Genomic DNA, 27,619 nt, shown 5'->3' on the forward strand with positions numbered 1-27,619 from the left:
AAACCATTCTCCGCAAGATTTATCCGATGATGCAAATTCACTCCCACAACATTCGATGCGCTTCAACTGCACTTTTCTTCCAATTGAAACAGAAAATCAAAACTTCCCGCAAATGGTGTTTATTTAGAACAAAACTCGACATTTTCACGCAGTAAAAATTAAACTTGTTGTGCAAAACTCAAAGGCTTGTAAAGAATATTTGGTTGACAAATGTTGACACTTCACAATACAGCAAAAATCTGCTGTCGCCGTCAATTTATAGCACCTAGAACCATCTTTTGAAAACGGACCTTAGTAAATTGTATACCCAATAATTAAGTATTTTTCTTATACGGGATATTTACTTCAATTATGTAAAATAATCCAAGTTGGGTAAGTTAATAATTTTATTAAATTAAGTTAAACGGCTTAAAAAATTAATTTAATTACGTTAAAAGTTACATTAACAAAAAACTAGCTCAATTAAAAGTTACGTTAAGATTAAATTAATCTGAGTTAAATTAAAAATTAATTGTGAATAGAATTATTAATATTAAATTGAACATTCATAACTTATAAAGTTATATTACTCAAAGCAATTGTAGTCATCAACAAATTTATTTTATTTGGAAATTAAGTTTACATAAAATAACAAAAAAATATTGATATAAATTAAACAAGAATGCTCTCTACGGTTGCAGCTAAGTCTTCGGGCTTGTATTGTTTGTGTGATTTTATATAGTTTCCTCAACTTCAATAAACTGCACGCCGAATTAATTTTCAGTCATAACACAATTCTAAATTGAACAAGATTAAGTAATATCACGTATTATTAAATATTAACTGTTTGCCCCCCTGAAAAAATTGTACAGAAATTACTGCAAAAAATATCACCTCAGCTAGAGTTCGAACCTGGGACCTCCCGAATTTCCGGTGTTTTAGCCAACTCGACTACTGAGGCTGTAATGATATTTCTCGCAATAATCGACTATGAGTTACATACTATGAGTACAGGTTTGAAATGCAATTTCGTGTTTCAATTTTCTGCCATTTAACCGTTGGAGGTACGCGTAATGTTGAAGACAGCGCGAAATGAACAACTGACAGTTCATAGTTATACAGTCAAAGATATCATCCGTCATTGTTCTTCGACTTTAGCGTCATCTACAACGACACCCAGGAATTATCTACTGCTCTGTTTTACTCTTCCCACCAATATCACACGCAAGAGTACATATGAAGTAAATACGAAATTTTCACCACCATAAATCTTCTATATTAAAGTATTTACCCATACGGCACAGAAATATTGCAGCAATGTTGCAGAAATCTTTCTTTGCAAAATTGCAACATTGTAGGACCGTTGCAAAATATTGCTGCAATGTTGCAACAACTGCAATAAAATGTCCGCCGTGTAAAATATTGCAAAGCAATATTGCAGCAATAATACATGATATAAAACATTTATTTATAAATATTTACTTTAATATTGTCAAAAACAATTTTCTTAGTGCTAAATAAAATAAAAATGTTACTTAAAAAAAATGGGAATCTTTCTCAAGAATTTCTTTTTTTCGGTAATTTTCAAGCGGCCACCCATTCAAGTCATAACTTTGCTGAACGTTGTTTGACCTGCAAGACTACTGCGAACTGACGCCTAATGATGATCCGTGAACACTTTGTGTTAACATATAAAATTATATTTTTTACGATTACGACTTGAATGGGTGACCGCTTGAAAATTTCCGGAAAAAATTCTTGAGAGATTCTTAATATTTTTTACTAAAAAAAAATTTTTTTTATTTTATTTAATGTTAAAAAACAGTTTTTTACAATATTAAAATAAATATTTATAAATAAATATTTTTTTCGTAAAAAAGTTGTCAAGTCAGCGAAAGCAACACGTCGCGAGCAGACTTAGAAAATTTTGTAAATAAAATGAACATTTTTAAGATGTCTAAATGTAAACATTACTTTGTAATTGCGACAAAAGACGCATGAAACATTATGCTTGCGGGGTAATAGCGCGCTTCCCAATTAATATCCAAATCCAAATATCCTATAAACATCCAAAAATTAGCCATTAATAGACGTCCAAAATCGGACATACGATAGACGTCCATTTCATGTCCATGGACATGCGGATGTACAATAAACTTAAAACGGATGTTCATAGGATGTCCTGTGCTATTTGGGATATGATTATATATAAAATCAGATATGATTGACTTACCTAACTATAAACTCATATATGATCATACATAGTTATACATTAGATCATATATAATATTAATGACTACATACAAGGTGTCAGAAAACAATCGTTTTTGCTCTCGTGGGTTGATAGAGCAAGTCAAACTGAGAAAAAAAGTCCTTTACCATTTTTCATTATTCGCAATAGTTAACAATTTAAAAATTAGTAAATTTCGGCGAATAAACGCGTATTTTCCCTGCCCATCGCACGCGAGGTCCGCCCGTCGATCGGCGGATCAAGCTAGCAGCAGTCGCGAGTGGCGGCGCGGTAAGGAGAAAGAAGCAGCAATGACTACCGGCCAGCGCGCTGGCGTTCGTCTACTACACACGCGAAGCCGCGCACGCACGTGGTAGCGCAAAGAAGATCGGAAAGTAGGCAGAAGGTGGTACGGGGCGCTTCGTGCATCCTCCTCGCTTGACACTTAGTCGAGAGAGAAAGCATGATACGACGTAATGTTATGGAGAAATGCGGTGTTCTCTGCGTTATGCGAGTACGGATATCATGATATTTGGTCGCGCACTGTTTTAATTTTTAATTGCATAAAGAAATTTACTCGGATTCAAAGATTCGTTTAAAAAATAATGTAAATAGAATTACAATTTTCAGTAATAAATTAAAATTATGTTATCACAGCAATACAACTTCAATTTATGAGACTATTACTGTATGTCGAAACATAATTTTAATTAATTAATGAAACTTGTAAATTTCTTTAAACAGTTACTTTTTAAAATAATCTGTATTAGAAAATAATTTTAATTCAATAAATTTATAAAAATGTTAACATTATCTGGCAAGCCAGTTTACTTTGTAATTGGTGTAAAACTACAATACTCTGAAAATGAACCCCGACCCTTATGAAAAATATTAGTACTGAAAAAATTACAGATGAAAAATCACACAGAATCTGCTATTTTCTGTGATTTCTTTAGATTGGCAATAATACAGCAATAATCATTCACTCTCAAAGTATTGTTTTACGCCAATTACAAAGTAAACTGGCTTGCCCGATAATGTTAACATTTCTATTAATTTATCGAAATAAAGTTATTTTCTAATACAGATTATTTTAAAAAGCAATTGTTTAAAAAGAAAATTGTTTAAAATTTACAAGTTTCATTAATTAATTAAAATTATGTCTCGATATACAGTAATAGCCCCATAAATTGAAGCTATATTGCCACGATGACATAATTTTATTACTGAGAATCGTAATTCTATTTACATTATTCTTCAAACAAATCTTGGTATCCGAGTAAATTTTATTATGTGTGTGGCAGCACGCTGGTCGGTAGCCATTGCTGCTTCTCTCTCCTTACCGCGCCACGACTCGCGATTGCTTCTAGCCTGGCGACCGAGGACAGACCCCGCGTGCGGTGGGCAGAGGAAATACGCGCTCATTCGCCGAACTTTACTAATTTTTAAATCGTTAACTATTGCAAATAATAAAAAATGGTAAAGGACTTTTCTTCTCAGTTTGACTTGCTTTACCAACCCACGAGAGCAAAAACAATTGTTTTTTTACACCCTGTATAATTGAATTTGAAATCATATATATTTATATAAAAATCATATGATTACATATAGCTTCATATTTAAAACCTATCATTATATATGATCATATAAGATTGAATATGAAGTCATATATTTACTTATATGGACAAATATTACTTCATGTCAAATTAAGATACATTATCTGATAATAACAAATTTGTAGAAATCTTTTTAGTACCACTTTTATAAGATTTTCAAAATTTTTAATATCTTTGGTTTTTTTACAATTTTTTATAATATTGCTGCAACATTATTAAGTTATATTGCATATCTATATTTTAACAACATTTCTGCAATATTGCACTGCAATATGCAATGTTGGAACGTTGCAGCAATACTGCTGCAAACTTTTATGCTGTATGGGTAGGCTCATTTTTAATAGCACAATATTGTTCTTTAATGTCATCTCTATGACGGACGATGCTTGTTTTATATGTAGTGTGAAAATTTTATACAAAGATGTTTCTACGAGTTAACGCTAGAAGCCACCAACAAAACTGTAATTTTCCAATTTTTCTCATTTTCCGTATAAAATTGTTGCGTCCATTATATATTATTGTTTATACTTTATAATTATGGAGAAGAATTTTAAAATCTGTAAATGCAATTAGAAAACACAGCGTGCACAAAAATTTTTTTAGTCGATAAAAAAAATTTCAGGATCCCCTTAAACCTCGAGATACGCAAATTTAAAAAAAATGGTCTAATATTTTTTCGTGTTTTACAACGTCATATCCAAAACTCATCAAAATCGGTAAAGGACAATTCGACGGTTTCCATGTTAGTAAAGTTGGTGTTTCAAAAATAACTCGTTAAAGTTAAAAATTAAATCATTTCAAATTAAATAAGTTAAAATTTAGTAACTTTTTAACTAATTACTACCTAATCTGAAAAATATTTTCTAAAATTCACGGATTTTTTAAGATTTTATTCAAAGCTGCAAATAACATTTTTAATAAAACTTTGAAATAAATTTATTTTATTATATGCCCTTTTTAATATTGATTAATTATGTAATTACAAAGAAAGACTACTTAGTTTTAAATATTAAATTGGAATAAGTACTAAAAGTAAACAATATGAACTAACTACGTCTAGCTACGTTTAATTACGTTAAGCTGGCACAGCCACTTCAGCATAATCAAATGCAACTTATAAAAAAATTATTTGATATTGTTTTTATCTAGTTCCGATTTTTTGTTCCAGCCGTTTCGCTAAAAACAATGACAGTGCTAGTTTAAGGTTAAAGTTAGCAGACCCATTAGGAAAAAAATTAAAAAATTAAAAAACCAATACATATGTTTGTAGTGCTATTTTTTGCTAATTATGTGCTCTAGTCCCGACTTTGTTCTGGCCATTTTAATAAAAACAATGGCTGTGGTGACATAAGGTTAAAATTAGCACAGCCATTAAGAAAAAATAAAGAAAATTATAAAACGAATACGTATTTTTGTAATACTATTTATTTGCTAATGTACAAAAACTTAGCGCCTCTAAATATAATAATTTTACAACCTTTTTGATTTAAAGGTCTAACAACACCAAGTTTTTGTACACAAAAAGAAATTTATTATATTAAAATTTTCTCATTTTGTACTTTTTCTTCTGTAATCTTTTGAACATTAAATATTCTATTGAATTTATTTTAAATTAAATATATTCAACCTGTATTAGAATAGGAAGACTTTTCAATAACTTTCAGTATACCATTTGAACTGGAAAATTTGTTAATGGGAAGATGAAAGGACACATACTATTTATATTCTTTCAAATTAAATTACATACCATTTGGGTTTTGTTATAAAAAAAATTAAAAGTATCACCACTTAGATTATTAAATAAAAATATTATTCTTGAGTTGGAATAGGAAAAGTTTTCAATGAGAATGTAAAGATACTTGGATTTTATTTATTGAAAGTAGTACAACAGTTATTTCAAAGAGCAATATAATTTCTTTATAATTGGCGCAATTTAATCCATATATTTTTCTGAAAAATACATATTATTTAGGTCAAAATAGATTAAACAATTTTAAGATATTATTTTTTTAAAATAAATACCACTTGGATTGGAATAAGATTTTTCAATGAGAATACAAAGATAGTACCACTTGAGATTTATAAAAAAAATAAAGATACTATCACTTAAGTTGAGATAGAAAGATTTTTCAATGACAATATAAAGATAGAACCACTTAGGTTTTGTAGAAATTATTTTTGTACATCGGTTGTCGTAAACCTACAACTGTGATTTCGTGGATATCTTTTTGCAAGTACAGTTTAATACAAAAAAATGCCTCGTTTTTTATGTGAAAGCAAACATCACTCTCAAGAAATAAATCAAGGTTTGTTACAAAAATCCGTTGGATACTTAAATTTGTTAATTGTCGTACAATATTTGGATAATGTTGGTTCAAATTTTCTTAATAAAATACCAAATACCATATATTAATTATGTACGCATTGTATTTGCCTTATATAATGCTTATAAATCACTATATGCACAAGTGAGATCCTCAGATGATGAAGTAATAATTCAGTAAATGCTTGCTTTAGCTTAACAGCCAAATAATTTACAAAAATTTGTACAACATAATGAATAGGATAGGATAATAGCTGTTTGGAAAGAAACAAAAGCAACATTAATCAATAACTTTTCTCGTCTAACGTGAGAAAATTTTCTTCGAGCGTCAAGGATGTAGCTTAAGCAGACAGCATCCTATACAAGAGAATTCACATTACTAAATCGAGCGATTACATATTATATATCTATAAAGACAGAGCTGATATTTTACGAGTAAAACTGCCATCTAGACATATCTCTTCCAAGCAATATCAGTTTTGGATAAAATGAGGCCTTTGGCTTTTATTTGATTAGAAAATGATATTGCCAAAGCAAGACAAGTGCTTGAACTGTAGATTGTGATCATATCATAGTTGTTTTGTAGTATTTAGGATACGAGCTAGATGAAATAACACGTTACTCAATAAGTTTGTAGGATGACATATACAACGTGCCACTATTAACAAATCCATATGATTTTTAGGAAGTATAAATTTTTAAACAATACGTGTCAAAATTTTATAACAATCTGACGTTTAATTTCACAACTTACAGTGGTTTTAGTGACGCTACTTTTGTAATTTTCAAAACAATGGAAAAATCTGAATTTCGTGTGTTGATAAAGCATTGCTTTTTAATGGAAAAAATATCGTTCACTTGTTAAGCCATTGATTAGCGCAGTGAAAACTTGGGGTACTGGCGGGATATCACTAAGGGTATGTATGCCCCACCGGTACCAGTCCTCGCTCTGGTTACGGAGCTAAGTTTTCACTACGCTAATCACCTCTTCGTCGTCTTCAAAATGTTTTCCACGAATTCTATCGTTAAATTTAGTGACCCGAACAAATGGAAGTCTGAGAGAGCCAAATCAGTGAAAACCTGGCTCCGTAACCAGAGCAAGAACTAGTACCGGCGAGGCATACACGCCCTTAGTAAATCGCTAAAGGTAGTAGAACTTGAAAGAGACTATGTAAAAAAATAGAGTGAGTAGAAAACATCATTCTTTCATATGTGTAAACATCATTTTTGTGGAACAGTTTTCAAAAAAAAAAAATGTGGGGCATTACTTTTCAGGCAACCCTTGTACAAAAATAGCGTCACTAAAATCACTATAAGTTGTGTACTAAACGTCAGATTGTCATGAAATTTGGACACGTATCGTTTGAAAGTTTGTACTTTCTAAAAATCATATAGATTTGTCAATAGTGGCGCCATGTATATATCATCCTGCGAACTTATTAAGTGACGTATTACTTACAGTAGTAATAGTTTCTCAGAATATCTAGTAGATGCAGATTACTTAACCAGAAAGCAAACATCTGATAAAGATACAGATTAAATGTAAGAAGTAAAAGAACTTACGTAAATAAAACATTCCAAAAAGGATCAGAAATCTGACACGTCCATTCGATACGTTATTGATTCTTGTGCTATGTATGTGTAGAGGAACTTAGGATGGTCAACACATAAGTGTTGATATATGGTATATATGAGACTAATTAGTTACTGGCGAGGTTACAGGTGTCATGTATGTCCATTTAAATAGCGTAAAATCTCCTTATTTCAATAATTCTTACAATAAAAATTTCTGATAATTTAAAATAAAATTCAAACAAGAAAAACCAGCCTTAAGATTCCTCCTTTATACTATCAAATTTAATAGTATAAAGAAGGAATCTTAAAGCTAATTTTCGGTCTTGTTTAATTAATATGTAAAAGTAATACTGCACATTATATTAAACTTTCCAAGATTAGTCTGAGAACTTCCCGATTTTACTACTATTAAACAATTTTTTATATTTTATAATTATATCACAATATTTCTTAGTTAAAGTTTAAATAATTTCTTTTTAGAGTAAACTAATTAAATCAAATAACTTTATATTTATAGAAAATATAATTTTTTAAAAACACAGGAATATATATATGCCCTATTAGATTCGAAAGAGTTAAACTATATCATTCTCATTTCTCCTGCCGCGTTACAATGTAACCATATCTTTCGCAAGGATTATTTAATATAACTCGAGCCTCCTCAGTCTGGTCGACTGGCTACAATGCGTGAAGTGCGTCAACTATGAGCAAAGACAATTAGGGCCCACATTAATTAAGATAATTGCACCACAAGAACAACTTCCTACAAAGTGTTCCCTCCGGATGTACGCACTTAAAACCCGCCTAACTTCTAATTACAATAAATTTTATATTCATTATGATATGATATTCGATCATCCTCTTTCCATTTTTTTGCGGAAAATAAGAGCAATATTTTTCTTCTTAAAAAAATATCGACGAGTTTGTCATTAGTGATTATAAAAAGTGAAAAGATATGAGAGAGAATGACGCAGTTAATTTGATGTCTAAGAAAAAGTTTGATATATCACTTGAGACTTAGTTCATTAAGTTTCCCATATCTTTCAAACGAATAATCCCTAAACAAGTAAATTATATTTCAACAACATTCTTTTTTCCCGAGTTTTTGCCTATTATTTTATAGCGATATGATTTTTATAAAATCATTTCACAAAACGTTCCCTTCACGTACGTATTCGTAAAGAATTTGCAATGTTAAAATCGTCGATTTCAAAGGATTAAAAAACCACTTTTACATCCAACTCTCGTATAATGATTAACGTGTAACACGTTGGTATCTGATCACAATTTGGATTAATGTGAAAGTCAGATTTAATTATATCGCAGAGCTAAAAATGAAAATAGTTGCCCGCGTAACTTTAACTAATAAAATTTGTATAGTTTTTAAAATAATTTTACAGGGTGCATTAGCTAAATCCGGACAAAATTTAATTTAAATTTCTTGCTACATGTGATTTTAGTAGCAGATGATTAATAGCGCTCGGTTAAAACAGACGTACACATATGTGTAAAACGTATATAATATTAAAATGTTAGTAAAACCAAATGCGGAATGCAATTGAAGAGTGGCGATAATTAAAGCGCTTTGCATCAGAAGTTTGCCAACCAAAATTATTCGATCCTTCAAATACCCGAGATCGATCGTTTACAACATCGTGCAGAAATATGTGGCCGCGAAGAAGTTCTGTTACCCGGCAAGACAAAAAAGATTTTAAAAAAAAGACTGTAAAGATCCCAACTGTTCAAAGGACTCAAGAGCTCATTTCAGAAGACTCAGGGATGTCACTTAGAAAATTAACGACCATTTTGAGAGTGAGTGAGGCCACCATGCGCCGAGTTGCTGAAGAGAGCCTGAATATAGTTTCAAAGGTTCGGGAAAAAATTGTTTTCTTTTTTTTTCCAATTTTTCCACGGATTTTTTTCGTTTTTTTTTATCAAGGGTTAGAAAAATTTATTGGAAAAATTCAAAAACTGTTGTACTGTGGTGGTATCAAAATCACCTATTTTACGATAAGATTTCTTAACTCTAACTGACCACACTTATTTTCGAGTCCGTAGTTCGCGATATTCCGATCCATGAGACAGCTCGATTTTTTGTCTTGTCACTTTCGGTCTAATTAATATGTTGAAGTTCATATATATTGTAAAAATTATAAATATATAGTCAAAATACCATGCTCATAAGATAATAGCAGGTCGGGAGAATAATTTGAAATAATTATTATAAATTTATAACAATATACAGAAGAAAGTAAACTATAAAACGAAAATACATTTCAGAAGTTCACCGGATCAAAATATGGCGAACTAAAGATTAAAAATCTGTGTTAATGAAAAATAAGTAGAAAATGGTTTGCATAAAATTATACTAATGTGAGTTTGTCTTTAAGTTGTTTTGCTGTCTGTAAAGTTTTTTTCTTTCTATTTATAATAATATAAGTACAAAGAAAACAAAAAGCAAACTACAAAAATAAATAAAAACAGAATTAATGTATTTTTTAAATAAAATAAAACGTATACCTCTCGGTAATTACTAATATTCAAAATTCTTCACAAAATAATTAATATAAATATTAAATTAATTAGTTTTTAAGCTAGTTGTTAAGATTACATTCGTTCTTACAAGTTTTTTAAATAATTAATAATTATTAAATCTCAAGTAATATAATATTCCACATATAAACGTAAAAATTAGCTCAATATTAATTCCAGTGCTTATACGAGGTGTCTTATTTTAAAAATACTGTAAAATTAGGTAGCATCTCATTTACAAAAATCGCTTTTTTTAAATGGCTAAAAAAACCCAGAAAAATTTCAATTTTTTTTCTGAAAAATTTACATAGCATTACATTTACATAGCAAAAACAGCAATTTTTTTGCGAAAAATTGCTGTTTTTGCTATGTAAATGTAATGCTATGGAAATTTTTCTGGGTTTTTTTAGCCATTTAAAAAAAGCGATTTTTTTAAAACTATTGGTCTAAGATATCTTTCAACGGGACGACCTATTGCCTCACAAGAGCTATTTAGTGCAAAACTGGTTTTTCAATAACGTAAACATGTTTTGGTCCAAGGAATTATATTTTATAAGATTTTTTACGAAGGTTTTATAAATATAAAGTTATACAGTTGCTATTCAAGAAGCGATCGTATTAAGTTTTTCTTTTTATGTAAAAATTATGTCAAGGTAGTACCATCACGAATCGAAAATAATTTCTTGAAATTGAAACTTGTACTAGATGTTGACACGCTAGTACAATTATAATGAGATTAACCATTTCAATACTGAGGTAAGTAATTAAAAACTGAACGTTTTATACGCGTCTATACAAAGTTCACAAAATGTTGCATTTATTTTTGCTTAAACTAGACATATTACAATAATAAAAAATAAACATGCGATGAAGAAACAAATGTCAATTTTAATTTGGAAAATAGAGCCGTGAAAAGAAATGCAATTTTCGATTTTGTTTAACATTTTGGAAGCAACTGAAAGAAGCGATAATGAGCAGTCGGTGAGCATCGAGTTGCATTAGTCTTCATCTGTATTTATTTTTTTCGGTGTGTTCTTATGGCGCAACCAAAAGTTTTCTCTCATTGGCGGGAGTATTGCCAACAAATGTGTGATGGGGTTTAACTTTTGGATAGTATTGTCGCCAGTGTACTACCTTAACCATTTGTTCCCATGATTAATTGACAACAATTGTTGATAAGTGATCATTAAATGATTTAAAGATTCTTCAGAATAGCTCTTTTCATTTTAATAAAAAAAAATAAATAATAGAAACATTTAGCAAAAAATATTAAAATTTTCCTACATTAAGTAATACAAAAATTTGATTTTAAATTATTTTTTAAATACATATACATATATTTAAAATAAAATTTTTAAGTTATTTTTAAACTTATTAAAAATTATAGAGATTATACATTTTCAATAGAATATAGCAAGAAAAAATTGTTTACACTCTTTCCTTAGAAGAGATAAAAAACTTTTCAAGAAACGAAATGTCTATAAGAAAATATGTTTCTTTACGAAAAAAAGAAAACTTTTGAAAACGTGAAAGAAAACTGATTGTCACTGCTAATAACATGTTCTTTAATACGTACCTAGTTGATTCGTGTGGTGCATATTGTAAATAGTAGTACCATAGTCCAGGGCCATATGCTACACTCTTAAGTAGTATATCCACCAAGATATGTAGTATCCACTAAGGAGTACCACATCCTATTTTACTTAACACTGATTTTAACACTCGTAAACATAAACACCACAATTATTTTTTTTTGCCAAAACGTAGATTCACATTTCTTTAAAAAACGAAAAAAAAACTAACAATTTATAAACATCACTCTTCTCTTATCGGCGATATTTTCTCTACGTTTGTCGCTCTCTATGCTCCCTTCACGCGTCCAAGAGATGATCTAGAAAGAAAATAAAAGAGAATCATCAATTCATCTGACTCAAAATATATCTACATTGTATAAACAAAGTTTTCTAACAACAATTACAAAGTAGCAAAACTTACTATATTAACAATAATATTTGTAAAATGTTATCTGCCATTGCCTTAACTAACAAGACTATTACAGAAAAAAAGAAGAAAGCGATTTTTAAAATATATTTTGTGATTACATTTTGTCTCTAAATAGCTAACATTTTCCTCTATTTTATATTTTGTTCTAAAGATTCTCATAAACTGGAAATAACACTATTCATTTCTGAATGGTATGTGTAGTTTATTCTTTCTAAAAAAAAATTTTTGTCGATATAACAATATTTTTAGCGATAAGTGTGTATATAATCAAAGTTATAGCTTCTCAAAGTTGAAAAAATCTCCCAGACCCAAAAATGTGTTTCCGTATTTTACAGAGGGGGAATTCACAACCCAAAATTTTGTACACCAATGCCGATTTTTGGCATTGCTGTAAAACACTGCCGACATTTTTGTACACTGCCGACAATGCTTATTGTTAGTCAATGCCTACAATGCCGTCAATCCTATATTAAAATTAAGGCAATGCCATGCAATTATGAACACTACCGCGTGCCCATTATCATACGCCAATGCCTGCACAAGAATTCTAAAGCTTTCCCGAAGTATTCAAAAATTTTTGTGCTCAACCCCATGATCGAAAAACCGACTCTGAAGTGAGCTCACCACTCCCCAACCACTGACGACAATGCCGTCAATATTATAGATCACTGCTTACTTTTTTCGGCAGTCCACTGCCGAAATTTTGTACACCAATGCCGGCTGTGAAATCTCCCAGACCCAAAAATGTGTTTCCGTATTTTACAGGATCGGTGTGTTTAAGGGTTAACTATTCCTATAGTTTGCTCCAGTATGATAGATTTAGCTTGCACCGAATCAAGCCTATCACGCCTATAGGTCTTGATGAAGTAGACGGAATTCGACTGTTTTTATTTTAAGTTTTTTAAATTTTATTTTTCAATTTTTATTAATTTTCTTAACATTTCATCTTTTTTTTATTTTTTTTATTTTCGAAGAATTAATTTATAAATTTTCTACATGATACGATATAAAGCCATTTTTAGACCAAGATAAACAAAACGGAACTACACACGTTCGTATTTTTTTTTCAAAATGTTGCTAACATTGTTAAATAAAAATATTTTTAATATAACTTTCATATAAAAGAATTTTTTGATATCTCGAATAGTGGTTGAAAGAAAAAAAAAGAAATAAAAAACTGTACGTATATACATAAGAAATGATTTTATCTCTTAATACATTTTTTCGCATTAATACTTTCTAATTTTATTTAGTTACCTCATTTATGCGTAAAAATTTCATTAAAATCAAAATTCTGCAGTTGAATTCAATAGCAGAATTTTGATTTTAATGATACTTTGTTGAATTAAATTTCAACATTTAGAAAGACACAATGCAACAAAGAGTTAGACTAATAAAGAGAATTGTGCTCAAATTGTACATAGAAATTAATGTGTGCGCGTGTGTATTTTTATTGATGGGGACATAAGGTGGCATTACTGGTTTGACGTTGAATACTTGTTTGAAAATCACATAAAAGTTCTTCGATTTCTTATATAAAAATCACCATTTTTATTACATATTCTTATAGCTTATTTCAAGAACTTTTCAAAACACAATAATAAAGTTGTTTTTCATCAAGTACTTTTTAAGTTAAGAGGCTTCGAAAAAAGATGTTACAAAAAAAACTGAGTAAAAATAAGCAATTTAACAGAAAATAAAAATTTTGAAAATAGAAATATTATTCAGAAAAAAATTGGTTACAGTTTATATAATTAAAATTGAAATCAATAAAATTTAATTATTTCGAGTCTGATAAGTTATAATATTTTACTGATTTAATATTTCTAGGACCAGATGTAATTGGTTAATCACAAGTGCTACAATCAAATTGCAATTCCAATGTTGAGGTCCGATTTAGACATGAGTTCTTTCGAACTTCGGAACAAATTTTACAATGAACTGTAAATGTGATCACAAAACCGTTTGATATTTTTACATTCTACACACTTTACTTATCCTAAATCAATTGTCTTTCCAAGTTTTTACACCTTTTACACAATAATTTACAAGAACTTTCTATTTTTAAAAAAATTTCGCACAATGGCTACAAATACACATTTACGTTTATTCTATGAAAGGTATGACAAAAACTGTCAAACTGCTGTCACATGTTCGGTGTCTTATAAAGACTTTACATTATAAATGGCGCGCAAATCTGCTTATTCATTCAAATTAAAAAGATCCTATTTAGAACATGCGATTTATCCCACTCTCCCCTATATATTAATTATATACAGAACAATTTTTTAATTAACAATTTTAAAATTTTTATTGATACTTTAAAACGTAACATATACTTAAATACATACATCCTTAATTCTTTAAAGCGGTAGCTACTTTATCCAAAAGAATGAAGCACAGCTGACTCCATCATAATTATACACATCTTTCAAAAACAAAATTTATGTGTTTCAATATATCTCGTGCAATCAGTTACAAAAAAAAGGTGAAATGTTTTTGTCGGTTTACCCTATATATAACGTGATATTTAAAACAAATTGTGCGTAAACAAAAAAAAGTAAAAGAGTGGGAAACCGTGTCAAGTACAACAGCAGCAATTGTATACAAAAGTTTGACATTTACATGTAATATAAAATCACATGAATAACGCCTACGCAAAAGCCAAAGAATAGCTTCGTGTTTCTGACAAGTGTCAAATGTCCTTGATAATGATCATTGTGATATGCCCAAGAGTTGTCAAAGTATATATTGCATTAATTTTTCTAGCGCTGTCTGAGTATTTAAAGGTTAAATAGTATAATTGCTTACGGTTAACTTTACAGTCTCTTAATATTGGTGTGATTAACACGTAACCGTTGATTTCGTACATGTGGTCGGAATGCATGATTGATGATGGAACTGTTACCGAAACGGCAAAATATAAAATGAAGAATGTTAGAATATTTTAGTTTCATCGCCACTAACACATTTATACACTCCCTCTACGTTCAATCGATTTGTTGCGAGAATAAAATATTGGTTGCGTGATAAGTCATGGGTCTTCATTTATCAAGCGACATCGATTGCCATTAACATTGCGACATAAATTCGAAACATTCCCAACTCTTACATACATATATGACTTGTTTTAAGTATGTTCATAAATTTAATAGACATAGAATACAATGTAATAATAACATATTTATAAGCAAGATTGCGCACACGCATGCGTTACGCAAAAATTAATATTTTTGTGACTAAATTAAGTTAAAGTGTAATGGCTTATCAAATTAATTTAAAATTACGTTATAAGTTATATGAACAAAAAAATAACTCAATTAAAAGTTGCATTAAAATTAAATTAAGTTAAATTCGAGGGGGAATTCACAACCCAAAATTTTGTACACCAATGCCGATTTTTGGCATTGCTGTAAAACACTGCCGACATTTTTGTACACTGCCGACAATGCTTATTGTTAGTCAATGCCTACAATGCCGTCAATCCTATATTAAAATTAAGGCAATGCCATGCAATTATGAACACTACCGCGTGCCCATTATCATACGCCAATGCCTGCACAAGAATTCTAAAGCTTTCCCGAAGTATTCAAAAATTTTTGTGCTCAACCCCATGATCGAAAAACCGACTCTGAAGTGAGCTCACCACTCCCCAACCACTGACGACAATGCCGTCAATATTATAGATCACTGCTTACTTTTTTCGGCAGTCCACTGCCGAAATTTTGTACACCAATGCCGGCTGTGAATTTCCCCTCGGTTAAATTAATTTAATGTTAATTTTAAATTAATTTTGAAAAACATTATCTATATTAAATTAAAATATCATAATTCTTTAAAATTTGATTTCTATAAATAATAAAATAATTAAAATATATTAATCGTCAAATAAATTTAATATTTTTAAAATAAGTTATAAATTTATTAAAATAACAAAAAAACTGTTTTTCTTTTATATGGAAATGCAATTTTTTTCTTTTACATTGTATAACTACTCATATTACTGTGTCTGTTCTTATTAATGCGTCTTTGTATTTAACTCTTACTAGCCATCATGGGGTCACTTGCGTCCGACCAAAATTTCGTATTGCGTACGTCGCGTCGGTATAACAAGTGCCTATACCCCGCCTAAAAAAACTTTATTGGTAGTGAAATACGGCACCGCAATGGCGCTTGTTGACGGCTGTTATTTCAATAATTAGGTTAGTGTAAAAAATTCACAATGCACGACTAACCCCAGCTTGGCGGGTAAAGATGCTAAAATTGGAAGTAAATAATTTTTATATTTCTTATAATACTTCATTTTATCAATGTATTTGCACGATATTTGTAGTTTTTAACTTTTTATTAAAGTATTTGTACTTTTACTAAAAGTATTTGATTTTTATGTTATTATAGAAATGTATCATAAGTACATGTATACATATATAGTTAAAAAAAAAAGATATAAATTTAGAAATGTAATTTTTACTTTTCAATACTAAATTCGTATTAAAATTTATTAAACTTATAGAACTGAAGCTATAATTATTAAAAATCCAATACCATCCGCTAATTTTGTATCATAAAAATAAGCATTATTCATGTTGCAAAATTAACATTAAATTATAAATGCAAATCAATAGAATTTTTTTTATAAAAATATAATTTTTTAATAACTTTCAATATAAGAAAGGGCAAGTTGGTTATAGCATTTTCGTGCTGAAATAATATACTACGTGCTTCTATTTTTTTTTAACTCTGCGCCGTTATTGTTGGATTCCAACACAGTTCTTGAAAATAAAACATAAAACAATTTAATGCATCATAATATTTCTGTTCATGATTTTTAAACACCGCATACAAAAATCAAATGTTGATGACTGTTAGACGCTTTCGACTTATTTTAAAGTTATCAATGGCAATAAGAATGCAACAAAAAAACCTTAACAACTTTCGGAGATACAAGGCGTTGCGCATTGTATTCAATTGAATGCGAGAAGGTAGTAACCTGCGGTCAGCTGGCATCTCATTTATGGTAGATATTATAATAACAACTCCTATCATTTTCCTTAAAATTCTCGATCAATTTCACACAATTACAATTATCCCTACTTAAATATAGTTTCAACAATTTAGTACTTTTAAATAATTTTTTACTACGATCTCTGTCATCTTATAGATGAGGTAGCGTCGAATAAAAGTGTTTAAAAATAATTAATGACTAAATTTTTTTTTTAAAACAAGAAATAGTTAAAACAATGCGAAAACTATCAAGAACTGTAAGAAAAATAATCGAAATTGCTAAAACCTCATACCGCCATAGATATGTCAACAATCGGAAATGTGTGAGAGTTATTCAGAACAGTACAAAAAATTAGCAAAACTGCTAAAACCTTATAGGTATTTCTCATAAATGAGATACGGTAAGATTAAAAAATTATTTGAACATCAAAATTATTAAATTGACTAACAATTTAATTTTCATGATATTACATTCCTCAGTTTTTTTTGTAAAAGGTGTGTTTTAAGTTCAGCAATGCGGTGCGCAGTTTGAGAAATCTTGTAAATGTTTGTAAATTCACCTACAAAATTATTGAGCATTAAAATCTACTTTCGGCTACTAATGTAGCCGTTCTTGTTTATTTAAATGTATTAATACACTTCCCGGTCATATTAAAATTTTGTTTATATTGTGAAAAATTGTTTATTAATTTGTAAAAACTAAAATTGTCGACAAGAGATAACGAAGATGTTAGATTTTTATAGAATTATCGGAAAATACAAAAAAGTCGAATAAAACTTCCAAAATAATACTTTATTGTTATGATAAAGTACCAACGCACAAGCTCAAAAATTATTTAAAAAAATAACAAGGAAATATAAACTCACGTGTAAAAACATAATTAAAAATGAGCCGCATTCGATCGTAGCTAATATTCACTAATATTGATATTTTTTGTGTGATTTTATACATCTTTTCATAAGTTCATCAAACTGTGCGCTGAATAAATTTTTCGGTCTTGAAAACATATACAATTAATTAAAAATAAGCTTTATTCAATTATAGATGAATCTTTGTGCTGTAAATATTGCTTGTAAATTTCATATATTTTTTTAAGTTTATCTCTCATTCAAGTCGATGATTATCAATCTAATATCGTAATATTGCTATTCCTATTCAACTTAGAACTTTGTTTTCGGTGCGCAGTTTAATAAACTTGAAAAGGCATATAAAATCACACAAGAAATATCAGCATAAAGATTATTGTGACATCTGTCAGAGAACAAAATTCATTTTTAATTAGTTGTATTTAAAAATAATTAAAAGCCGGAATTGTCGACAAAACTCATCAAAGACATTAAAATTGTTGTATGTAGAACTGTCGGGAAATATCAAAAAGTCAGCTAGAATTTGCTATAATGTGACTTATACTTTACTCTTATAATGAGATCGTGCATAAATTTAAAAATGGTTAAATGCCAAAATTACTTTTAAAATCTAACCAAAACTATAAAACTTTTTGAGAATTATAGAATTTTATAGTAAAAATCAATTTTTTCAAAATTTAAATGTCATGAGAAATTGGCATCTTATATTTTTAAAAATTCATTGTTCTATTTAATTCGGTGGAACTATTGCTACAAATTATCAGGAACTATTGCAGATAAAAACAGAACTTCAAGCAAAACATGTGGTGCAAAAGAATAAGATAATTTCACACACTCACGAAAGAGAAGATCAATGACCGTATAATAGATACAAACAATAAGAGGACTAAGTTAACGTCTTCTCCGCCTGAGGAACTTTTTACAGTGTAGTCGCGTCATTGCTGTTACCTGTTGCAAGATCGCAATAAAGTTTTTCCTTAACATAATTAAGCGAAGAATGCCGTCAGTTCTAATCTCAATATTATTGTTTTACTTTTTCGTCGATTTTTATTTCTGTTGTTTCACCAAAATAAATATCCAGCGAACTAGAAACACACATCTTCGGTTTTCTATTGCACACACGCGCGCGCGCGCGCGCGTGTGTGTGTGTGTGTGTGTGTGTGTGTGCGTGCGTGCGTGCGTGCGTGCGTGCGTGCGTGTGCGTGCGTGCGTGTGCGTATAATATTTAAATTTCTCTTACTAATTTCAGTAATTGTATAAATGCCTGCACCGTTTAATGAAGTAAATACAATATTCGTTGATTATTATAATTGTTAAATACAACTTAGACTTCATGTTAATAAAGTATATATTTTACAAATATATAATATTTACTTGTTAATACTTTCTCTTTATTTTAATGTCTTATATGTATGTGTGTATTTCTTTTTAATTATATACTTTTAACGTTCTGCCTGTAAAAGTGGATTTGGAACATAAAATAACAACTCCTAGCTTTTTCCTTTATTAATGTTCAAAGTTCATTAAAAAATTTACTAAACAATCCTTATCCATATAATATTATGAAATCGTAAACCGCAATGTTAATGGATGTTCCATGAGTGTTTTAGATCTTTTCGAACATTTTAAGGTAGGTAAAATAGTATCACACAATGTGACACACTCATCCATATATACAAGCTATGAGTACCAAGAAAGCGTAACAAGTGAAAAGTTAACTAAAGGAATTGTACAATATTACTTCATGACGAATAAAATAACTAACCTAATGTTACTTTGTGATTAATCTATGAGCCTATATAAGAGAGGTTATATTGCAATAAAATGCGAAAAAAAAACTTATTCGCTAAATCTGCTCTTATTATTATACTTAATACAGTACTCAACATGTTATGCAATTTCTTATGTTATCGCTAAGATAGCATTGTTTGATTGTTATCGTTTCAGAGAGTGATAGGTGAACGAAAGCGGAAAAGAGTTTCGAGGTTGGAAGATGGAATGTTCGGGAGAGACAAGTAGTTGACCATTCACGTCGTAAATTGATCCCTTGACTTCGCCTAAGTGGCGCGAATGACTGCCATGACGTCATTCAGCATTTCCTTTTCTTCTCTTTTATCGTAAAATCCTTTTCGACCCCATGGAGAAGCCTTCTCTCTTTTACTCGCTGCTTATTCGATGTCATTTTATTAGCTATAAATTCATCTTAACGAAAATTCATATCTCAATAATTTCAATACAACTATTATAAATAACAAAGCAAAAAACAAAACAGTATTATTTCCCGATTATTTACATTTTTTTAAAAGCCTTAAAAAATTTGGGAAAATATTAGGTACATATAAAAAATTGAAAAAATCTTTTATGTACAATTACATCTACTATGTTTATATGATTTCATTATTGTAAGTGTAAAAAGTTAATTTAATTACAGCAAGTTTCAATTAACAAGTTTTATTACAAAATTTTACTATGTTGGTTTGGTTGAGACCGTTTATATTATATATTTATAATTATTAGTACAAAACTAAAAATTATCAGAATACATTTTTGCTTTTATTATATCATCCCAAAAGAGTTAACAAAAAAAAAAAAAATTATTTTTTACTAAAACATCGCAAAACTCTCATAATGCTCTGTCTTTTATTCCATTATATTTTTTTTCTTAGAGAAATGGAACATCACTGCATCCGGTGCTGCGTACTCTCTATTACGTTATATTAGAAATTTTATACATTCAACCAGAAAGTTTTAACTAGATCTTTATATGACAATTATTCTATCTATTCTATCTATTCTAAATATTCTGATTGTATATCAAACTATTTAATCATAATAATTAGAAATTCTGCTGACTTTCATCAAAATAATTTGCTTAATAGATCTTTTAGTTTTTACAATACAATATAATAAATTTGTAGTTAGAAATGTAGTTAAATGTGTAGTCATACATACAGTTAAAAATAATTACTTCAATACATTTTCTTTTACTTTCATTTTAATTAGTATTAGCAAGTAAATAGTAAGCAAATGTCAAAAAATTCATTACAATTAAAACTGCATTAACTATATAAAAATAGTTATTTTATTCTCTATATATATTTTGATATTTTACTATGTTATAGTTGTAATTACCATAATTTATACTAACATGTTTTTCATATTTGGTAAAACTATGTATGTAAATTTATTACTAATACTATAGTATAACTGTAAAAATAAACCAGCAAACTATAATTTTTTAACTATGCAATTATAATCACAAATATATCACCACAAGACTAAAACTATCGAAAAAAAGATGAATGGCGAAACTCTTGACGAAATCCACAAAAAGCTGCAGAACTATTACAGAAGTGTCAAAAAATGCCAAGAAGTCGTCCCAAATTCACGTTAAGATGGTATTTTACTCTTGCGTGATGCCAACGCGTGAGTTTAAAAATTATAAAAAAATAGTTAAAGGCCAAAACTATTTCTAAAATTTATCAGAAACTATAAAAGTCTTAGAGAATTAGGGGAATCTGTAGTAAAAATCAATTTTTTAGAAATTTGAGGTACCATAAAAAGTAAATCTTATTTTTCCAAAATGCGATTTTTTTATTTCGGCGGAACTATTGATATAAACCATTAAGAACTGTAAAATTACTATAAAAATTTACGGTCCAGAAAGTTGAGGTGCCAATTTCAAACACATATAATATATATACCATGTAAAATGATCTAACGTTATCTATAATATACTCATTATTATTTAATAAGACTGACTGCGTACCGCACAATTTAGCAACACTGCGGGTTCGACGCTCACGTGACATTTAATTTAATTCCTCATAGACGTTCAATATAAATTTCAACCTGATCACGTCACCACGCTAATTTTGGTGTAGGTTTTGAGAAGCAGATTTTTGTGCGCGTGTGTCACGAAAATGGGGACTCGAAATTTTAAGCAAAGATATGCAATCAAGTTTTCAGCGAAACTGAAGCCTGATTTACAATGTGCTCTTTGCGTTTTGTCTTGTGCTTTCTGCTTTTTGTTTCCTTGCTTTTTGTATTTTTGTCACACGCTAAGAAACATCATCATGCACAAAAGGCAAGGATTTTTCTGCACAAAATTTGCAAACAATTCGCCAAAAGCTTCGTCTACTTGTATCTCACCTTCATTTTCTTTATCAAACATATTCTTTATTAGACTATGTTCGCCACGATAAAATGGTCGTATTTAATCTAATCAACATGTTTCTTTGTCTTTGTTGTCTGAGATAAAATTTGACAAACTTCAGAAAAGACAAGAAATACGTGACAAAAAACACGATTGTCGGTAAAACAGTGCACGAAGAGACAAGAAAGCTATCTCTATCTATTACAAGTTATCTATTACAATTCTGATTGACATTTTAATCTATATCAATACTAATATAATAATCTGATAAAATGTTTAATGCAATGTGTAGTTTCCAAAGGGAAAATTATACATTAAGAAATTTATGTCAATTTCGGTGACTTTATCTATCTACTGAAATAGCCCATAGAGTAATATACGCATGCACAAACAAACGCAAATATACAAAGATTTATTAATAATTTTAAATTTATATTTTATAACTTAAGGTAATAATCTTATTTAGTATAAAAAATATTAACAAAACGTGAATGTTTATCTTGTAAGAAAAAAAATATTATACAAATTTATTGATTGTATCCAAAGTTATCAATATAAACCATCAATAGTTCAATAGGATCTTTCTTCTTTTAGTAGAAACTATTTTATGAATACTCTTTTTGCCAAGGTAAAGAACCTGTATCATTAGCGGTCTGTTAAGCTTGTCTCCAACTTAACCATCTTTACGCGAAAACTTGCGCAAAAACTTCCTGAGAATACTAAAGGCGATTATAATGATGTTTTGGCGCGCCAAAGAAGAAGATTAAGGCGCGTTGGCGACTAGTATAATAAAGATACAGATGGTTACAAATCAACCAAATCTACCGTAAATAAGAAATTTCATGAAAAAATAAGAAAAAAAATATTACAGAAATATTATTAGAGATTATAAATCTATTATCTACATAACTGTATATTTCCTTTTTCTTTAAAAAATTATAAACCAAATAAATAAGATGACAGTAATCCAAATTAAAAAAACATTCCAATAAAAATCATTCAACATTAATTTCAGTAATGCTGAAATTAATCTTGCTTGACCGTCTATCGGCCTTTCTTAATTTGAACCATGTTATACCACCATGTTAAACCACTGTATCATTCTAATTACCTCATTCTAATAAATCTTGATATGTGTGCAAATTGATAGAGGAAAGAAAGAGATTATTGCATAGGAGTAGTGAATCCTTGAATTCACTACTTCTATGCAATAGGAGTAATGAATCCGAATTAGATACCTTGATATCTTCTCTAGAGTTACTATAACAAAAAAGATAATTTTTGATTGATTGTCTAAATCTGCCATATGTAACAAGCAGGTAAATTTTAAACATAACATTCAACAAAAAAAAAACAATAGTTATCACAATAGTGTTATACAGTTTATATGCTTTTTAGTCTTACATTTTGTATATTTTTAACAACATTATATATGCATATTTAAATTAACTAATATATTATTTAATTGTAATGATCGTGGTGTAAAAAGTTGCGCATCTGCACTGTGTTAAAGGTCCAAGTTCAAATTCATCCAGAACATATTAAATTCTTAATTGATTACCATCTCTCAGAAAGCAATAACATATCACCAAAAGTGCCGTTGCTAAGAGTTACCAAGCATGCATGCATCGAATGGAAACCACAATCTTCAGTCATGAAGGGTCTAGTAAAGAGTTAACTCGTGCGTGCGTGCGTGTGTGTGTGTGTGTGTGTGTGTGTGTGTGTGTGTGTGTGAGAAAGTTATTACTTAATTAATAACATTGATATATATTTCTATTTTTTACATCGTTTACAGTAATACCAATCTAAACATAAAATCAGTGTTTACCTTAATTTTTATAGCGTATTTAATTTGCTGCTTCAACCCGACTCCGAGTCAATGTCTGTTATTTTCAGCTGCATTTTTTGCACAATTTGTCTCTTCTTTTGTAGCTAAAAAGAACAGACTCGAAGTTGGATCAAGTCAGCAAATCAAATATGCTATTATTATAAGAACTCTAATCATCTCTAGAATCTCTAGAAGTGTTTGGTTATGCATGCAAAATAGTTTATATAAGTGATAGGGATAAATGTACAACTTGCACTTTTGCATTTTTTACGTAGGATAAAACAGATGTATATTAAGCACTCTAACATATATTTTGATTCGTGCTGTTATTATGTGGGCATATTATGCTAGCTTGAGCCAATTAACAGAGGTTTAAACAATGGTCAGATTCTGACTTCTAGGTATTTTATTTTTTCTACTGTGCATTACATTTTGCAAATCTGGTTGAACAAAATTAACTCTATAATCTTAAGCCTGCCGCAGACGATACGTTTTTCCTTACTAGATTGCTTACGTGCTCCTATACTGGCAGTCTTACTGATTGATGTACTGAAAATGTGTAGCCTACTCCCTGCTACTGGCTCGTCTACTGGATTTTCGTAATAAATCAGGTGCTATTTTTCTTGCGTGATTTTGTACTGGTTTATTGCAAGAGCCAATCAAGACGCAGTCTGTATAGGTTATACTGGATTATACCAGGTTATACAATTGAAATGTCTTTACATCAAAGTACAAAAGTGGATTCACTTCGCGATTTTTTTAATAATTAAAAATAATGAAATAACAATTTTACGACAATGTACCACTGTTGCAATACTCTCATTTATCTCATCCATCTCACCCATATTTATTCTATCACACAAATTCCAGTTGTTCAACCTGCACTAAAACTAGCACCCTTGAAGCCACGGCCAGTAGCATTGCCAGTACTGCTGCCCGTACAGTAGCAAGCAAGCAAATTCAGTTAAAAATCTAGTAAGGAAAAACGTATCGTCTGCGGCAGGCTTTAAACATCATAATAGGTTTGTTCGCGTCGCATGCTCTAACATACTTCTACTCACTCCAACGTGCTCAAATACGTGAGAACTAATGCTGTGATTGGTGATAAAAGTGATCCAAGTGCTCTTGGAACTTGCGATGTGAACAAACTTAATATGATGAAGATTATTGGGCGCGTTCAGCAGACTCAATAATTGAGTGAGCGTTTGCTGTTATTGGTGTATTCTTCTAGATCTAAAGATTTAATTAGATGATCTAAAAGAATACCTCAACATGTTAAGTTTGTTGAACGCGGCCAGTGTTTGCTGCTAGAAAAATTCATTTTCAGAGGCAGTAGGAAGTTTTACAGATGTATATTTTTTACGTAAGATTTAGAAATGTGTTGAGTATTAATTTTATAATATCATATTATAATTTTATAATATAATTCTAAAATTTTTAATCTAGCTTATAAAGTAACTTTAATCTGTCTTGAATATCTTTCAAATAAAATAACAGAATTAAATTTTGTTACATACACATAATGTTTTTCTATCCGACATATAAGAGTGAGGATGTAAAAAGAGAGACAGAAATTATCTTTTGGATACCTTGCAATTTGTACCGCCAGATCAAAACAAAGATAAAGGCATTTCTTAAGATACATAGAAATACTACAAAATATTTTTATAAAAATTATTACTTATTAAAGATTTAAAACAATACCTTGTGCAATGTATCCTTATAAATCTCTAATTAATGGTATCCAATGTCTCACTCTTTATTTGATAACTTTAACTTTTTTTCTTGCTTTAATTCTTTATTAAAACAAGAAAAAAAATTATGGTACAATCTTCATGGAAGACGGATATCCAAGGATAAACAAAGAAAAAAAACAAGAAAAAAAGTTAAAATTCTCGAATAAAGAGTGAGATATTGGATACTAATATTAATTAGAGATTTATAAGGATACATTGCACAAGATATTGTTTTAAATCTCTAATAAATAATTTTTACAGAAATATTTTATAGTATTTCTATACATCTTAAGAAATGTTTTTATCTTTGTTTTTATCTGGCGATACAAGTTGCGAGGTATCCAAAAGATAATTTCTGTCTCTCTTTTTACATTTTATTAGTTTGATTCACACCGCTTATCTGACAAATTTCAAACTATTGTATAACAGGTCTCAATTATTTGATGATAAATTTCTCGTAAATAGTTATACTCGTAAATAGTTATATGTTACATTACATATTTTTCTAATTATTTCTAAAAAACAAATATAATGTCCAATAACCCACGTCTTTCCCCAACATTTAAACGATGCAAAACAATAAACATAGATGTTGAATCAAACTGAATAGTTGCACTTTCTACGTAGATAATTACTCTTAAAGGCTTGAGACGAGCCACATCTGTGATGTGAACTAATGTCAATATTACATTGTATTTAAAAATGATTGTTCTTCACTCCTCATCATAAGATCATTCGTATTTTACTATTAAAGGATTACACTGTAATAAGATGGTTTTCAATCGCAATTTTATTCAGTTTCAACATTCTAGTATACGATTAAAAAACAAAATCGCAATAATAATAATTGATAGAACGATGTAATTTTGGAAGTTATGTAAAATGGTAAATATTAAGAACAAAGTCACGGCAAATGCAGAGTAATTTTTGAAAAATTATAACTTTCTTAAAAATTATCATAAGAAATTGATTAAAAAAAAAGTTAAAGTTAAAAGATCATATTTTTATTTAAACAAGGTTCCATTGGTTTGAATTAATAATTTAATATTAATTTTACAACATATAAATGTTTATTTTTATAATATAAAATAAGCGGATATACGGGATTTTCAATAAATATAGCTTCAGTTCTGTGATTTTAATGAATTTTAATACAAATTAACTGTTAAAAAATAAAAATTATATCTTTATATTTATATATTTAATTCATTAGTGCCTATAGTTTCCTCTAGGAATAATTAGCATCTAATTCATGACTTACTAGAGGCTTTTAGAGTCACTGATTATGTATTTGTAACAAAATTTTAAATTCAAAATAGCGGATTTAATATAGCGGACCAAAATATCATTTTTAAATCCAATAAATTTTTTGTCCGCCATATTAAATTTTCTAAGTTCGATTACAGATTCATAATCAGTGACTCCAAAACCCTTGGAGTATGAGTTTATCCAAATCTCGAAAATTTTACATTTTGGTTCGCCATATTGGATCCGCCATTTAGAAAATAAATAACGATTGTTTGATAAACAGCTTTTACGTTAACCTTGAAAATAAGAAATAACTCGTTATCTTGATTTTTATAGAAAATATATGCATTTTTCACGTTCATTTTATTTTATAAATTTTTGACAAAATATAAGGAGGAAAAATTCCTAAGAAAGGTTAAATTTTTTTATGAAGAGTCTTATTCTTTACCTTTCAAATAAATCCAGAAAAAAGGTGCTATCTTCATTTTTCTGGAAGATATAAATTTTTAAAGATATGGTAT

At 29.2% G+C, this 27,619-nt stretch overlaps 1 protein-coding gene across 6 annotated transcripts in view; it reads right to left on the reverse strand.

The window, feature by feature from the left end:
• LOC105205743 (histone deacetylase 4) overlaps nucleotides 1–27,619 on the reverse strand; it is a 232,228-nt gene that overhangs the window by 186,592 nt on the left and 18,017 nt on the right. For all 6 annotated transcript variants that reach the window (XM_039448576.1, XM_039448566.1, XM_026139271.2 and 3 more), the window contains exon 2: nucleotides 11,832–12,146. In XM_039448576.1, the coding sequence (XP_039304510.1) occupies nucleotides 11,832–11,886 (55 nt within the window). In that variant the 5' untranslated portion in view covers nucleotides 11,887–12,146. The remainder of the gene's footprint in view (nucleotides 1–11,831; nucleotides 12,147–27,619) is intronic.

The sequence above is a fragment of the Solenopsis invicta genome, chromosome 1 (genome assembly GCF_016802725.1).
Source record: "Solenopsis invicta isolate M01_SB chromosome 1, UNIL_Sinv_3.0, whole genome shotgun sequence".
In the NCBI taxonomy this organism is placed as follows: Eukaryota; Metazoa; Arthropoda; class Insecta; order Hymenoptera; family Formicidae; genus Solenopsis; species Solenopsis invicta.